The sequence below is a fragment of the Nannospalax galili genome, unplaced genomic scaffold, assembly GCF_000622305.1.
Source record: "Nannospalax galili isolate Female #2095 unplaced genomic scaffold, S.galili_v1.0 scaffold784, whole genome shotgun sequence".
NCBI classification, from domain to species: domain Eukaryota; kingdom Metazoa; phylum Chordata; class Mammalia; order Rodentia; family Spalacidae; genus Nannospalax; species Nannospalax galili.
In genome coordinates, this window is record NW_008352133.1 from 1341224 (window position 1) to 1358807 (window position 17584).

Consider the following 17584-nt stretch of genomic DNA (forward strand, 5'->3'; position numbering starts at 1 on the left):
TGAAGTAAGATTAATCTGAAGTTGATCGTGGGTGAAGCTAGGTCATATAGGTACATGGGTTTGTTCTGGTTTTTTATTTTTAAAAAATATTATTTTTTTGTTTTATATATATATAAGTGTATTGTCTGCATGTGTGTAAGTGCACCCATGTTGTATAATGCCTACGGAGGTCAAATGAGAGTGTCAGATCCCTTGGAACTGGAGTTCCAAACAGTTGTTAGCCACCATGTGGGTGCTGGTAGTCAAACCTAGGTTCTCTGCAAGGGCAGCCAGTGCTCTTAGCTGCTAAGTCATCTTTTGTTTTATATATATATAAGTGTATTGTCTGCATGTGTGTAAGTGCACCCATGTTGTATAATGCCTACGGAGGTCAAATGAGAGTGTCAGATCCCTTGGAACTGGAGTTCCAAACAGTTGTTAGCCACCATGTGGGTGCTGGTAGTCAAACCTAGGTTCTCTGCAAGGGCAGCCAGTGCTCTTAGCTGCTAAGTCATCTCACCAGCCCCCCCTTTTGATTTTTAATACTAAAATGTTTTAAAGGTTTGAAAAGATGATACCTAAGCAGGACCTTCATAAATGTACATTTTTTTCTTTTTTGAGTGGTGCTATGGAATGAATATTGTGAACTTACAGTGTTTTCTGTTAACATGTCTTAGAGGTTATGTGATTGTTCATTTTATTGCTGTCTGTTAAATACTCTGTCTATACTTCAGTTTTACTCTTCTGTAGATTAATACTTGGGCAGGTATATGTGCTGTACGTCAGTAAAGCTACCATGTACATTCCTTTAGTAGCCACAAGGCACCCATGTCTGTTGGGGATTGCTGGTTCATTAGCAGACATATCTTTAATTCTTACCATACTGCTAAATAGTTTTCCCCAAATGACTGTATCAATTTTACTGTACTCCTGAATAGGTGTGAGTGCTCCAGTTATTTTACATCCTTATCACACTTGATATTTCAGTGTTAAATTTTAGATGTTGTGATAGATGTTCAACCCTAAACTTGTGCAGCCAGTTTTGCTTATTTATTTACATATTTATTTATACATTTTGCTAACAATTGAACCCAGGGCTTCATGCGTTCTAGGTACTACACTCTACCACTAAGGTACATACCTAGCTTTGGATCTTGCTCTTTTATGTCATAGTATTGCGCTAGTTTTCTTGGGTATAATTGGTGGGTTCTAGCTAGACCACTTCCTTGTTGGAGTGCTTAAACTAAACTGTTCTTTTTCCTTTCTCAGTTGTCACAGGCAGCACTGATGGAATTGGAAAAGCATATGCAGAAGAGGTAGGTGGTTTTCAGGGTCTGCTTAAAAGTAGCAAAGTTTTATAATAGTAATTTTTTTGTTGTTTTGTTTTTAGTTTTTGAGGTGGTCTTCCTGTAGCCCCAGCTGGCCTGAAACTTGGTGTGCACACCAGGCTGGCCTTCATCTCACAGAGATCTGCCTGCCTCTGCCTCTGGAGTGCTGTGATTAAAGGTGCATGTAACTTCACTCAGCACAATAGTAGTTTTGATTTAAAAAAAAAAATCCTTATATTTATTTTAAAGATATTTTAAAATACTTAATTATTCAAAAAAATTTTTTTTTTAATGTGTATGAGTGTATTACCTGCATGTATGTCAGGGCACCTGTGTCATGCAATGCCCGTGGAGATCCAAAGAGAGTGTCAGGTCCTCTGGAACTGGAGTTACAGACAGTTGTCAGCCACCATGTGGGTACTGGGAATTGAACCTAGGTCATCTGCAAGAGCAGTCAGTGCTTTTAACCACTGAGCCATCTCTTCAGCCCCTAAAATTTTTAGTTTTTAATTATGTGTCTGTATGTGTGTGTGTGCACATGAGTGCCAGTGCCATGGAGGCCAGTAGAGAGAATCGGATCCCCTGGAGCTGGAGTTACGAGCCATGGGTTCTGAACCATTTCATGTGGGTGCTGGGAACCAGGTGAATTCAAGTCCTCTGCAAGAGCAGTACACACTCTTAACTATAGATCCATCTGTCGAGCCCCTTAAAGGTTTTTTTCTTTTAGGACAGAGTCCCACTAGGTGTCCCTGACTGACCTAGAACCCTATTTAGGCCAGGCTGCTTGAAACTCATGGAGCTCAGCCTCCTGAGAGCATATTTTTAAATATTATATTTTTATTTGTGCATGCATGCATGTGTGTTCGTATGACATGTACAAGTGTCCTGGGAGGCTAGAAAAGTGCATTGGATCCCCTGAGGCTAGACTTAAAGGCCATAGTGAACTGCCAGATGTGGGCACTGTGAACTGAACTTGGGTCCTCCACAAGACCAGTTCATGTTTTTTTTTTTTTAATGGAAATGGTTTATGATGTTATTAATAATTCTAGAACAGCAACAACAAAAAGAGTCATAAATCAAGGTATTTTCATATATATTGGTTGGGGGCTGGGGATGTAGCTTGCCGGTAGAATGCTTGCCTAGCATGCACAGTCTTGGGTTTAATCCCTAGCACCTTACAAATTGGACACCCATAATCCCAGCATTCAGGAGGTAGAGGCAGAAATATCAGAAGTTCCAGATCATCTTTCACTATGAAGTGAGTTCAGGGGCAGCCTGAGTGATGCAAAGCCCAAGCTCAAAAAATTTTTTTGTTTGTTTGAATGGGGGCATCAGGCAGATGGGAAAAAATATGCTATAGGTCTCATCTGCTGTTTGATGACATTGACATTCTTGACTTTTGGGTTGTTGGAAGCTGGTGGTCTGTTAAGACAATACATTCCAAAAGGTTTTACCTGATAGTCACAGAGACGTTAGGTCCTACTCAGAGGTGGGTAATGAATGGCTCTTCAGGGACTAAAGATAGCCCAAGATAATTTGGCTCTGAAGCTGGATCATTCCAACTCTCCACAATTGTGAAAGTTCTAATCAATCAGCCTTGTGGAATCTTTAACATAGGTATGGGCTTGTTTTTTTCTGAGAACTTCAGTTCACAATTGTGATGGTTACACAGGCATGTACATCTGTCAAAACTGAAACTATATATACAAGCATTTTATCTTGTGCAATTTATACTTTTATGTATTTAATGTAAAGGCACTTATTCTAACTCTCCAAAATAAAAACTTTCTGAAAGCCCAATTTGGCTGATTTTTTTAAAAATAATTTATTGAGAATTTCATACATGCATATAAGGTGTTTTGATCAAATCCATGCCCACTCCCTCCCCTCCAGCTCCTCCCATATCTCCCCATCACTGTTTTTCTGATAACGTCATGTACTCTTTCTTATTTATTTATTTATTTATTTATTTATTTTTATAGGGCTTTTGGCTACTCTAACATTCCCCCCTCTGAAGAGGTAACCCTAAAATCTTTTAAGGATTAGATAAAAGCTCCTAAATACTTTCGACATTTTTGGCCTTTGGAATGGAGTATGTTGCTAAGAGGCCCAAGGACATTATAAATTTTAGCCAAGAAACTGGCTACTTTTCTTTACCCTGCCTAGCCAATTCCTATCTCCTATTTTGATAGGGCTTTTGGCTACTCTTAACATTCCCCACTCTGAAGAGATAACCCTAAAATCTTTTAAGGATTAGATAAAAGCTCCTAAATACTTTCGACATTTTTGGCCTTTGGAATGGAGTATGTTGCTAAGAGGCCCAAGGACATTATAAATTTTAGCCAAGAAACTGGCTACTTTTCTTTACCTTAATTGCCTAGCCAATTCCTACCTCCTATTCTTATCACACAATCCTCTGAAGAGGTTACCCATCTTGCGGGTAACCTTGCAGGAATCAGGATGCAGAGAGCTCTGGCTTCCCATGCTGAACAGGGACACAGGATGAGGCAATTGGGGTACCCCTTCAGTAATTGCATAACTCTTATCTGTAGGGGGAAAAGTCCTTGGCTGGTGACTAGGAGATTTGAAGGAGAAGTAAAGGCAAGAGTAGTTAGTATTACAAGTTCTAGACAGGGAACTAGAAGAAAGAACAGTGCAATTTTCAAATGTTCATATGAGAGTCCTTTGGAATTTCTTGACAAGGCCTTCCAAAAACATCCCTCTATTGGGTTCCTTCTCATTTTTCTTTTGTCTGCCAAGGCTGGACTCGAGAGTGATGGGTTCAGGATTTGCTTTCAGGCATTTTGATAGCACCATGTGGAAGCAGGATCTGGGTGCTCTCAGGCAGTCCTCTGTGTTCTCAGCCTCTATGCCAGAGGGAGTCCAGAACCCGGCACTCTCTGGCGGTCTGCTGAGATCCCAGCCCCTCCACTGATGGAGGTCATAACCCACCCTCTCAGGCTGTCTGCTAAGATCTCTAGTTCATGTTCTTAACCACTAAGTCATCTATCTAGCCCTTATTTATTTGTTTATTTATGTGTATGTGTAGGCACACATCACAGTGTACATATGAAGGTCAGAGGACAACTTGTTGAGTCATTTCTTTCCTTCTACCATGTAGGTCCCAGGGATTGAACTCAGGTTGTCAGGTTTGGTGGGAAAAGTACCTTTACCTACTGAGTCATCTCACTGGCCCCAGTCATCAGTTTTTAGTGTCTGTTATTTTTAGGGGCTGGAGAAATGGCTCTGTGGTTAAGAATACTGAGGATATGTTTAGTTCCCAGCACCCATGTCAGGTAGCTCACACCCTCCTGTAACTCAGCACCAGGGGATTCCATGTGCTCTACAGGCTTCCACAGGCACCTGTACATATGTGGAATACACTTCCACAGACACACATAAATAAAAGTAAAAATAAATCTTTACAAAAACTATTATTTTGAGCCTTTTCCAAAAGAGAAACATTGTTCTGGCAGTCACATTTCCAGACTATTCTGACATCATTTCCACAGTTCAGATATTGATAGGTACAAGCTAAGGATTCAAGTTCTCTGTGGTGTAATCAAAGACTGGCAAAGAATAATAATTTGAAGACCACTTTATAAAGAAGGAACCTTGGTAATACTCTTGAGACAAGTTTCCCTGCCCTCCAGTCCTCACAAAGACACCTGTGGTCTGTGTTATTACCTGTCTGATGAAGATGCTGGCAGATGCAAATCCCATATTCACCAGTTGACATCCTGTCACATTTAAATTTTACATTATGTTATAATTATCATCATCACTGTTATTTAGCTGCACCTATAAATTAGTTATAGGGCTTATAACAATTCACTCAGTATTTCAGGATGAGTCTCTTAAGAATGAAATATTTACAACTTTGATACAGTGTTCACACACGGGAAGTATAGCATTTATGTCTGAATACAGAGGCTATATTCAACTTTCCCAGGTTTCCAGTAATGTGCTTTGTACTTCTTACTTTTCTCTAGTTAAAGGTTGTGGATTGCATTGCATTTGGTATTATGTCCCTTATCTTCCATAAATCCAGAAGAGTTTCTTTGTGTTGCTCTCTTTTCTTTCTTCTCCTTTCTTATCAACGACCCTTTTAAGTGGTGTTGAGGATGGAACCCAGGGCCTTGCACATGCTAGGGAAGGGCTGTGCTACTGAGCTACATTCACAGCTCCTTATGAATGGCAAGTTTTGAAAAATTGCAAGCTAATTGTTTTATAGACAAATTTGAATTTGTTTCCTCATGATTAGATTCAGGATAAACATTTTTTAGCAGAAATGGTAATGCAAGTAATATTAATGCCCCTGAACTCATTTTATCAAGAGGCACAAGACATCCAGTTGTCCCATTATTGATTATGTCAAAATAAACAATTTATTAAGATGCTGTCTATCCCAGTTCTCCATTATAAAAGTAATAAAGAATATGTGAGATACTTTGAGAATTTAAATATCCTATTTTCCAGCAATATTTTTATTCAGTGGTTTTAAAACCCATTGATAATTTTGTCTAAATTAGGTAATTTACTATAGTATTTAAAATGGTGATTTTCTAATGATCTCTGTCTTTATTAGATCATGGTTGTTGTGGGTTTTGTTTTTGTTTTTATGTCTGGAGCTCATGTAGCCCAGGCTGACCCAAATTCATGGCAATCTTCCTTCTTCTGCCTCCTGAGTACTGAAATACCAAGCATAAGCCACCATGTCTGGTGGTGATTGTCTATAAATAAGAGCTTTTCTCTGTCCCTCCTACTCTGTTAATGTGTTTTTCTTTTTTCTTAAAGTATCAGTATGGGCTAATGGATTCTTTAGTGGTTTTACAGCAGATTAATTTAGCAAATTACCCAGGCCTCATTATTTTTATAAAAAATGATCTTCTATAACCTCATTTGCAATATTGTTCATTACTTAATAAAAGCTGACTTTAGGATTTAAGGCTGGGATATTAGTTTACTAAATCACTTATACTTCACAGCACCCAAAGTGTTGCTCATTTATAAATTGTCTGGAATAATTCAATAAGAAGTTTTGTGCCTCTTAGTGCTTTTTCTCTGCCTCCATATTTATGTGCCTCTGTGGCAGGAATACATTGCCGTAAATCTTTTTATTCTGTGCAACATTTACACAGTGTTGGGTACGTGTGTACATAGGAGATTCTCTTCAGGAAGTTATTTATTAATTTATACATTAACTATTGTAGTTTGCTTTTATTGTCCTTAAATCTTAATGATTGTATTGGTTACTTTTCTCACTGCAGCAAAATACCTGACAGAAGCAACTTAAGGAGGAAAGGTTTCCTTTGTCTCATAGTTCAAGGATAGGAAAGTCATAGCAACAGGAACTTGAGGCAGCTGTCACCTTATATCCCCAGTCAGAATCAGAGAGCTGGAGAGGTGGCTCAGAGGTTAAGAGCACTGTCTGCTCTTGTAGAGAACCTGAATGCAGCACCTCACAACTGTTTGTAACTCCAGTTCCAGGGGACCTGATGCTCTCTTCTGACCTCTGTGGGCATTGCACATGTGGTACAGTTACATGTAGACAAAACACTCATAACATTAAAAAAAAAAGATCAGAGAATGCTTTCTCAGCTTCTCAACTTGCTTTTTTCTTACTGATGCCAGGACCCCAGCCCATGGGTGGTGCTGTCCACTAGGGTGTATCTTCCCTCTTCAGAAAAACTTTTTAGAAATACTCTCATTGACACACCGGTGCAAAGATATGTTTCCTTGGTGATTCTAAGCCCAGTCAAGTTAATGATAAAGACTATTGCAATACTCAAATACAGATTTTAATTGATTATATTTATAGGAATGACTAACATGACCTGTAGTTTTCTTTGCCAGCCCCACTGATCTTTGTTTTATGTTTCCAGTCTTTAACAACTTCTTAATTCCCAAAGTTTAAATTGTAGAAATAGAAGACTTGGGGCTGGAGAGATGGCTCAGTGGCTAACAGCACTGACTGTTCTTGCAGAAGACCTGGGTTTGATTCCCAGCATCTACATGGTGGCTAACGGCTGTCTAAAACTCCAGTTGCAGGAGATCTGACACCCTCTTCTGTCCTCCACAGGCATTGCATGACATGGGTACACTTACATACATGCAGGCATAACACTTGTACACCTAGAATAAAAATAAATAAATCAAAAAAGTTAAAAAAAAGACAACAATGCAAAAAACCCATACAATGTATAGATCCAAAACAAAAAGTAAAAGTCACCATCCTTTAAAAACACTTTGAGCTATAAATACTTGGTCAGAAACTTAAGCCTTTGGGGAATTCTTTCTGAAAAATAATTCATTTTGGATTGCCAGTTCATTGCACTTATTTTTCAGTTTGAGTGATCACTTGGCCAGGTTTCTTAAAAAGAGGATATGTCTAATTTATATTTTATCATGAAGTTCACAAATGTGATTCAGATCTTTTGTTTTTTTCAGTTAGCAAAGCGTGGAATGAAGATTGTCCTAATCAGCAGATCACAGGATAAGCTGAATCAGGTTTCCAGTGAGATCAGTAAGTTTTTGCATTAAATACTCCATGATCCCAAAAGGAGTACCAATCTCAATGCTTTCAAGCAGGCACCTAGCACTGGCATATTTATTTACAGTTTAAAAAGAACTCTAAAACTTCTGTTTGTTCATGGCATGCTTTAAAGATGGACCATTTTTTAAATAGCTAATTTTAAAATTAAAAAAAAATTTTTTTTGGAGACAGTCTCATTGTTCAGCCTAGGCTGGCTTTGAACTTGTAAAATATAGCATGCTGTGATCCTCTTGCATCAGTTTCTTGAGTGCTAGGCTTAAAAGTTTTTTTTTTATTTAAAATGTGTATTAATCTTCCAAATAATTTCATAAAATCACATCTTTTTGGCAGGTCTTACTATGTAGCACTCGCTAGCCTGGAACTCACTCTGTAGACCAGGCTGACCTCCATCTCAAAGATCCACCTGCCTTTGTCTCTGGAGTGCTGGGATTAAAGGTGTGTACCACCACGCCTGGTTTCATAAAATCATTTTAGATCTGTTGTAATTTGACTAAAATTTCTTTTACCAACACATTTAGTTCCATTAAGAGTTAAATTGTGATTATTTTATCATATTCTACTGAAATATTTCTTTTCTTAAAAGTATCCCAGAATACTTTTTGCTATAGTTTACAGTGTCATGTGATCAAGAACCATGAGGAAAGGTGCCATCAGATGACAGGAAGCAATTTGTATCTTTCTTAGTCAGCAGCACTTGGCACCTGAATTACAACATTTAAACACTCTGCTAGCGGACTTTTGCTTTGCTAACCAGATGAGTATATCTGCTCTGACCATTTCCTTTTTGGAACACACTGACAAATGTCCCTGGTGTGCTCTCTGTAGCCAGCAGGCTTCTAGGCACACTTTCACTTGCACCAGTCATATTGTTTGCTGCCTGAGGGTTGATTATGTTTGTCCCTGAACTTATGTTGGATACACTTATAAATTCTATAAAATGATGTAATATTGTGAAAAAGTGATTTCTTTAAAAACTTTGTTGAAGTCTCTGAAAAAAATAAATAAGTTCTTTTAGAAATTTATTGTCCAGTTGACATGACCAAGGTAAATATGGACTATTTGGAAACTTGTAAGAAGTAAGAAGAAATTTGGTTTCTGATATATGTTTCTTCATACAAAAAACCTGAAACTACAGTTAGAACTGACACATGGCTGGGGAAGACTTGGAAGATGCTGTGCAATTCAGTATGCAGATCCAGTCTCAAAAACAAGGCCTTGACCCCACACAGAGGATTGGCGAATGAATTACATTTACATGATTTAAGTTAAAATGGTTGCAGTGCTTTAACTACTCTCAGGACCCAACTAGCAAATTGTTCCAACTCAGATGAAAGGATGTTTTCTGTATTTAATTACTAACTTCTGCCTGTTAAGAGTTTACAGACTGTTTTACCTCATTTTTGAGCCAATATCTTTATCAGGTACATGTTTTGTTATTTTTTTCCAACCTATACATAGCTGGTCTGATTGAACAGATTTTACTTAGCTAGGTGCTTGTCATCTTTTAAAAAAATGTTTTATTTATTATTTTTATTTTGTGTGTATGAGTGTATTACCTGCATGTATGTGAGTGCTCCTGTGTCATGCAATGCTGCGGAGGTCAGAAGAGGGCTTCAGATTATCCTGGAACTGGAGTTAAGGACGGTTCGTAGCCGCCATGTGGGTGCTGGGAATCAAACCCAAGTCCTCTGCAAGAGCAGTCAGTGCTCTTAACAGCTGAGCCGTCTCTCCAGCCCTGGTACTTTTCATTTTAAGATTGAAAAATAGATTTGATTTTGTTTATAGTCCTTGTCAGTGTTCAACATTTGCTTTTTCACTAAGTTACATCCCAGTCCAAAAGCCATGCTGCTTTTGGAGAGTCCCAATATTAAGTATTGGGAGTATTATGTATTAAGTTAGAATTTTTAAAATAAATTCTTTTAAAACTTTACTACAAGTATAAATCTTTACAAACTGCACATATACATAGAATTCAATAGAGCTTTTGGCATTTCAGGGTTTTAATGTTCAAGATTGCAGCTATGTAAATGCAATAAGGGCCAAGACAGAATATTTTGCGGTTTTACTGAAATGATTTTGAATTAAGATATGACAGTGTTAAGTCTAAGGTGGTTACAGGATGGGGGTGGATTTACATAGTGCGTAGATTTTCCTGCTGTTTCCTTCTCAATTCCTTATAGCCGAGTATTTACTGACTCTGAGAGTGATGGAGATATATTGACACGTGTAGAGATTCCCTCTTAATGAAAGCAGCTGTTGGTTGGTACAAGAAAAGATTCACAAATGGAAAGCAGAAATTTCCATTAAATGGAATGTTGAATTTTGAAGGATTGATATGAATGAATCCACAGTTTCCTTGATAGTAAGAATAACTACCTTAGGTTGCTTTTATTTTTAAATTTATTTATTTATTTTTGTTTTATGTATATGATTTTAGACCTATATGTAAGTGCACCTGTGTTGTGCAATGCCCACAGAGGACAGAAGAGGGCTGGAACTGGAGTTACGGACAGTTGGGATGGTTGTTAGCTGACATGTGGGTGCTAAGATTTGAACCTGGATTTTCTGTAAGAGTAGCCAGTGCTCTTAACTGCTGAGTCTTCTCCTCAGCCCCTTAGGTTGCTTTTAATATGTATTTGAGCTTCTGTAAAATTTGTTCAATAAGCCAGTACTTATTTTAATGATATTTGAGAATTTAGTTAATTTACAATTTAAAGTAATATGAATATTGGGCAAAATATGATTCTGTTCAGATATTTTCATGGAGGGACAGATATAAAGGCATTGAATTAACCTTTATTTAAAGGAATTAATTTCATGCTGAAAATTCTTAAGAAAAAGTTTTTTTTTTTTTTCTGGGCATATTATGATTTCATAGAAGTTATAGCAGCAGACTGTCATATGCTAATGAAATATGCAGGAGATTACAGAAGATTTATAAGTCAGGATAAACTTTTGAGGCAGTTTCATGTATTTCAAGCTGACCTAGAACTCCTTAGGTAGGTAGGTAGTTAGATAGGATGGATAGATGATAGATAGATAGATAGATAGATAGATAGATAGATAGATAGATAGATAGATAGATAGATAGATAGATAGATAGATGATAGATAGATGATAGATAGATAGATAGATAGATAGATAGATCAGACAGACAGACAGACAGACAAACAGCTGAGGACGATCTTGAACTCCTGAGCCTCCCGTCTTTACCTCCTAAGTGCTGGGGTTACAGGTATTCACCACCACACCTGGTTTTTCCTAGCCCTAGAGCAAGTTTTAACTGAGATGTGAATTGTCTCTTTGGAAGAATAATGTTTTCATGAGTGTATCTGTTTCAGAAGAAGGGAGACCAGGATTTTGTGATGACAAAGATAGACAAATTCTGCATTTCTTTGGTTGTGCTTTGAGCACATCTGTATTGAAGGCCTGTGTACTTGGTGGCATGGGAGGCATTTGAAGTACAGTGCTGAACAAATTGGATACAGCCTCTGCTCTCCCATAACCTGTATTTTAGTGAAGGAGACAGTGAAAACAAATGGGTAAAAAAAGTCAAAACCAAATCAAGCAAAAAAGCAGACAAATAATTAAGTAGTTGCAATTTCTACAAAGTGCTACAAAGCAAACAAAGGGCTAAAGAGAGAGAGAACAGCAAAAAGTTATCATTTCATGGCAGTTCGGTGAATTTTGTGATTGGCAGGATAACCTGATGCCCTGTATGACACATTAATGAGAGTAGCATCTTAGCACCAGAGTGTCCTCTTGGTACTCCTAGGGATATAACAATTGAGGGTTGTGTATGTGCCTGTTATACATGATAAATCAGCTCCACCATTCTAATTTCTTTAAGCCTTTTCTTGCTTCTACCTTATGCTGCGAAGGCCTCCCAGTTTCACATAGTACAGACTGTCAGGACACCCCTGTTTCAGTCAACCCACAGGTATATGAGCTAACCATCAAATGGAATTCTCAGGTAAGTGAATCATATAAAGGAAATTGGTCCCACTCAAATTTTCTTAGTCTAACTCAGAATCCATTTTCACACATATTTATTTCTCTATCAGTACAAAGTAGCAATTTTTCAATTACTTTTGTGTATCAGTTATTAGCATATGGATCAAACTTTGTGCTGGTTCCCCCAAAGAATGCTACAACCTAACCCTGTTGTTTTTTTAAATGTTCTTTTTTATTTTTATGTATGAGTGTATTGCCTGCATGTATGTAAGTGCATTCGTGTTCTGCAATGCCTGTGGAGGTCAGAAGAGGATGTTGGATCTTCTGGAACTGGAGATACAGATGGTTGTTAGCCACCATGTAGGTACTAGGAGCCAAACCCAGGTCCTCTGTGAGAGCTAGTGCTCTTAACCATTGAGCCATCTCTCCAGCCCAACGTAACCCTGTTATATATGACATTAAGGGATGACTGAGTCGAATTGTGAGAAGAATAATTCTCTTCCAAGAAAACTACCTTACCATTATTGTGTTCTTATCAGATCTTCAAACAGGGAAGAGGAATCTCAGAGTGGGCCATTTGCATTTTCACTGTCACAGGAGCCCCAGATAGCTTGGGCCTTTAGAGTCTCATCTTCATTGGGTACACAGATCCCCAGTTCCCGATCTCTAGGTTTCATTCATTTCATTCAGTAATTTGCTTTCACATGTGAGATACATTGATCTTAGATTGTGATTCTGCATCAGTACATCTATATCGTGTATTAACTAGGTGAACTCTGTGGCTATAATACACAAGTTTTTGAGCATAGAAGTCCTGTTTCTCTCATGAAAAAATTGTGAGTTGAAAGTTCGGTGTCCTCATCTTGTTATTTCCCTCTGTAAGTGCTTCAGTGCATTGAGAAGCCATAGCATTCCACAGGCCTTCTGCACCCATTTCTGCCAACTCAAATGCAACAGCACTTTGTTTCCTTAAGGCACGGCTTCAGTAGTAGTATAGTATAATTCCCTGTGACTTAACTGCATTTCCTATAGAGAAGGAGCTCAGAACTATGTTTAAGCCCAACCCAAAAGTCCTTTAAGGTCTTTTCAAGGATCCTATTCTTATTAATAATTTCTACACCAGAGTCCAAGAATCAAAAGTCAGGGCTGGAGAGATGGCTCAGACATTAAGAGCACAGCACTAGCTGTTCTTGCAGAGGGCCTGGGTTTGGTTCCGAGCACCTACGTGGCAGCTAACAACTTCAGTTCTAGGGGATCTGACACCCTCTTCTTGCCTCTACAAGCATAGTGCACATGATGCACTTAAATGTGTGCAGGTACAACACTCAAACACATAAAATAAATACATAAATTTTTTGTCTCTTTGAGACAGGGTCTCCCTGTAGCCCCAGCTGACCTGGAACTCACTATGTAGACCAGGCTGGCCTTGAACTCACAAAGATCTGCCTCTGCCTCCCAAGTGCTGGGATTATAGGTGTGCACCTCAACACCTGGCTCTTCAGAAAAATTTAAAAAGGATTGCACATAGTTTAACAGGGAATATAGTGTATCTCCAAGAAAGGATACCTGCTTCATGAGGATGGCCTGCCTCGATGCCTTGATGATATTCCAGGTTCTTCTAAAGATACCTGTCACACACTGACTTCTGACAAGCCCACAGTCCTAACACATGTAATACACTTTACTATCGTTGTGAGCCAGGATTATTTATATATTAAGTATATTTGCTACCTTTTTTTTGTCTCTTTGAGACAGGGTCTCCCTGTAGTAACAGCTAGGTTTGTGGGCCAGGCTGGGCTTGATCTTACCAGAGATCCACCTGCCTCTCTGCCTCCCAAGTGCTGGGAATAAAGGAAGGGCACCACCACACCTGTCTCTATATTTGCCACTTTTGATTTATCAAGGGAAAAAGTCCTTTCTAATTTTTGAAGCTAAGAAAGATTTTTGTTTCTAGTAAAGCACAACACAAAGGTGACCAGCTTACAGAGCAACCCTATAGCTCACAGAATTCAGAGCTGATGGTATTTACAGTTCATGTTATTTTATGGTAGTTAATACTTCTGATTAAATGCCCCATAGTTAGCTTTGATTAAAAACAAACACACTGATTTTCTTTTTTCTTTTTTGTAATTTTATCTCTTGGTGTAAAGCTTTGGGGTGAACTTGTGGTTCCATGGTGTCATCTCTTGAAATGCAAACCTTTTAAAAATGACAATTTTCCTGGTTTGTGGTCAACAGAGGAATGGGATAGTCCTTTCTCGTGATTAAATCAACACACTAAGATTTGGATTTGACCAAATAACTTTGTTCCATGATTTAATTTAAAATATTTTATGTGTATGAGTATATTACCTGCATGTATGTCATGCAGTGCCCACAGACGTCAGAAGAGTGCATCAGATCCCCTGAAACTGGAAGTTATTGGCTGCCATGTGGGTTCTGGGAATTGAACCCAGGTCCTCTGCAAGAACAGCCAGTGCTCTTAAATGCTGAGCCATCTCTCCAGCACCTTTTCTACAATTTTTAAAAGCATTTATTTATTGTGTGTATGTATGCATGTGTGACATGGCATGCGTGGAGCTCCAAGGCCAATCCAAAGCTTCAGTTTTTTCTTTCCACCATATTTTGTATTCACATGTGTGGAAGTCAGAGGACAACTTGTAGGAGTTGATTCTCTCCTAACATGTGGGTTCCAGAGATCAAACTCAGGTCTTTAGGCTTGGCAAAATGTGTCCACTGAGTCATGTTGCCAGCACTGTTCCACAGTTTTTTTTGTGTAATAATAGTCTCATTAATTTGATACCCTATTGCATTTAGCCTGCTGTTTTGACATAAAGGAACAGGAGCAATAATGAGCACAAGAAAGACCTCTGTGCTACAGATTTAATGCAGCTAGAAGCACATGATGGCAAGATTAGAGAGTAAACACAGGCCCTAGAGTTGTGACTTTTTAAAATATTATTTTTAAAGACTTATGTATATAAGCATTTTGCTTGCCTGCATGTATGTATGTATGTTTATATGTGTACTGCCTGCATGCCTGGTGCCCAAGGAAGCCAGAAGAGGGCATTGGATCCTCTAGAACTGGAGTTACAGATAGTTAGCTACTATGTGAGTGCTGGGACAGAACCCAGGCCCTCTGCAACAGTAACAAGTGCTTGTAACTGCTGAGCCATCTCTCTAGCCCCAAAGTTATATTTCTTAAATCACTTTTACAATGCCAGAGATAGCCTTACTGCCCTTAGAGTTCATATATGCCAAGTCCATCCATCCATTTGCCTCTACTGGCTTTGTCTGTAGTACTTGTAGCTGTGAAGGTAGCTTCTTACTCTAAGATTTCCAAAATTAACCGTGTCCTTGCTTTCCAGAAAGTGGGATTCTGTACTAGCTCTAAAATCGAGACTTTACACAGGTCCTAGGAAAATTTCCCAGGAGGTCTTTGAAGCATTGTTTCCACATCTGGGAGTGAAATCCCTTTCCCTTTCTAGGGGCCTTGTCATGCCTCATTGAGATTTCACATTAAATGAAACATTTCTGGTCATGGCTATAAACTTGCTTTATTTAATTATGTGCAGGTAAGGAGAAAGATTCTTATTAGCTAATGCAAATTAATTACATTCCCATGTAAAAATAAAGACACATTGTATAGATAGTATTTGGCCATTATTCTGATTAGTTTTACAGAAAAGGCCTGTCAATATGTTATATTTTCTACATACTTAGAGCTTCTTTAAACTTACATATTGTCTTACCAGTTTATGTTTCAGTTATTATTACTGTGTAACAGACCATCCTAAATTTAACTGTGGCAAAGCAGCCAGTTTTAGACTCTCAAAAGTTCTGCCACTTAGGAATTTTGCAAGCACCAAGGTGGATAATTCTTTTGTTCCTCATGCCACTGTTGAGGTCAGTCAGTGATAGTCAGCTGGTGGTCTAATATGAAGATCCAGGATCACTCTTTCACAGGTCTGGTGCCATGACAGGGGGCTGTTACAAGGCTGCACTCACCTGGGACTGTTGATTAGAGTCCCTCTAGCAAGGCCATCTGAGTAGTTGGACTTGTTACATTTTACCCCTAGAGTGAGTATTTCAGGAGAACAAGGCAGAAACTCATCTTTTTTGACTTAGTCCTAGGATCCATATGATGTTACCATACTCTGGCAAAGCAGTCATAAGTCTGTCCATAGTTAAGTAGAGGGTATAGATTCTTCCTCTCTCCCTCTCTTTGATGCTGGGAATCAAACCTAGGGTCTCATTTGCAAGTAGGCAGGCAGTCTACTACTGAGCTACTGTTGGGGGTCCAGCCCAATGTGGTGTGGGTAGTGCCACCCCTGGCCAAGTGGTACTAGGTTGTATAAAAAGCAGGCCGAGCACAGGCCAGAGGAACAAGTCAGTAAGCGTTGTTCTTCTGTGGACTGTATTTCAGTTCCTGTCTCCAGGTTCCTGCCCTGAGTTCCTGCCCTGGCTTCCTCAGTGATGGGCTGCCACTTGGAAGCTGTAAGATGAAATAAAACTTTTCTCTCCAACTTGGTTTTTGTCAGTGTTTTATCACAGCAATAGAAAGCTAACTAGGGCAGTTACTTATACTAGACACTAGACTCTACCTCTTTTCCTTTCTTCCTTTTTTTTTATCCTGTTTTTTTCACACAAGTATATATTATATATTATATGTTAAGCATCCCCCACCCCCACAGTACTCTCCTCCCCTTTCTTTTCTTGTCCTTTTCCCCTTCCCATTAGACTCTGCTTCTTTTTAAAAAATTTTTTATTATTTTACATGTATGTAAGTGCACCCATATTGTGCAATGTCCTTGGAGGTCACAAGAAAGTGTCAGATGCCCAGAACTGGAGTTATAGACAGTTGTTAGTTGCCATGTAGATGCTGGGAACCGAACCTGGGTCCTCTACAAGAGCAGTGCCTAGACTCTGCTTCTTGATGAGTGAGTGGCATGGCAACTTTGGCAGTGAGCATGTAAGATTGAAAACTGTTGGGAAGTATAATTCATGTTAAAAATATAACCTGCCACTGCTTATAATTAATACTATGATTGCCCAAAGAATATTTGTGCTGAATTACAGGAGATCAGTAAGGACAGCACATCATTTAAAAGTTTGCCCAAACAAAACCAGCTATTGTGAGAATTAGTGAAAAATTAAAAAAGAAAGCTTTCTCAAAGTAACTTAAATCTTCACTTTTCAGGTCCATTCTGTTTGCAAATATTCTTTTCAGTAATCAGCAACATGCCAGGTATCCAAATTTAGACTACAGAGTCTTGTGAATACTGACTCAGTTTCTTGGTACTGTTTGTCAGATGGTCTGTTCTTGGTGTTGATGTTGATTTACACTGGGTAGAAAACTTGACCCAGGAGTAATTCTCTGCAGCATCGGTAAGTGTCAAAAGTACTGGTTCATCATTTACTGATGCCATATTTTTTTAAACATTTATTTTTATTTTTAATTATGTGTGTATAATATATATTATATATATATATATATATATATATCTGTCTGTCTATATATCTGTGGCTATGTGTGAGTACATGTGAGTGTAGGTGTCCTTGGAAGCCAGAGAAGGTGTTGAATTCCCTGGAGCTGAAGTTCCAGGCAATCTTGAGCCGCCCTACCTGTGGCCCTCCATAAGAGCAGTAAGTAGTCTTGGCTGCTGAGCATCATTCATGTTTCTTCTTCAGCATTCAGGGTTTTGACCTGGCTTATGGTTAGAGCCTTTAGGTAACCTTAGGAACCAACTACTTTAAAATACATTAT

The 17584-nt window shown here is 38.6% G+C and overlaps 1 protein-coding gene across 2 annotated transcripts in view; it reads left to right on the top strand.

Moving 5' to 3' along the window:
• The window catches only part of Hsd17b12 (hydroxysteroid 17-beta dehydrogenase 12), a 162082-nt gene that overhangs the window by 53091 nt on the left and 91407 nt on the right, over positions 1 to 17584 (top strand). For both annotated transcript variants that reach the window (XM_029554007.1, XM_008848933.2), the window contains exons 2-3: positions 1249 to 1295; positions 7758 to 7833. In XM_029554007.1, the coding sequence (XP_029409867.1) occupies positions 1249 to 1295; positions 7758 to 7833 (123 nt within the window). The remainder of the gene's footprint in view (positions 1 to 1248; positions 1296 to 7757; positions 7834 to 17584) is intronic.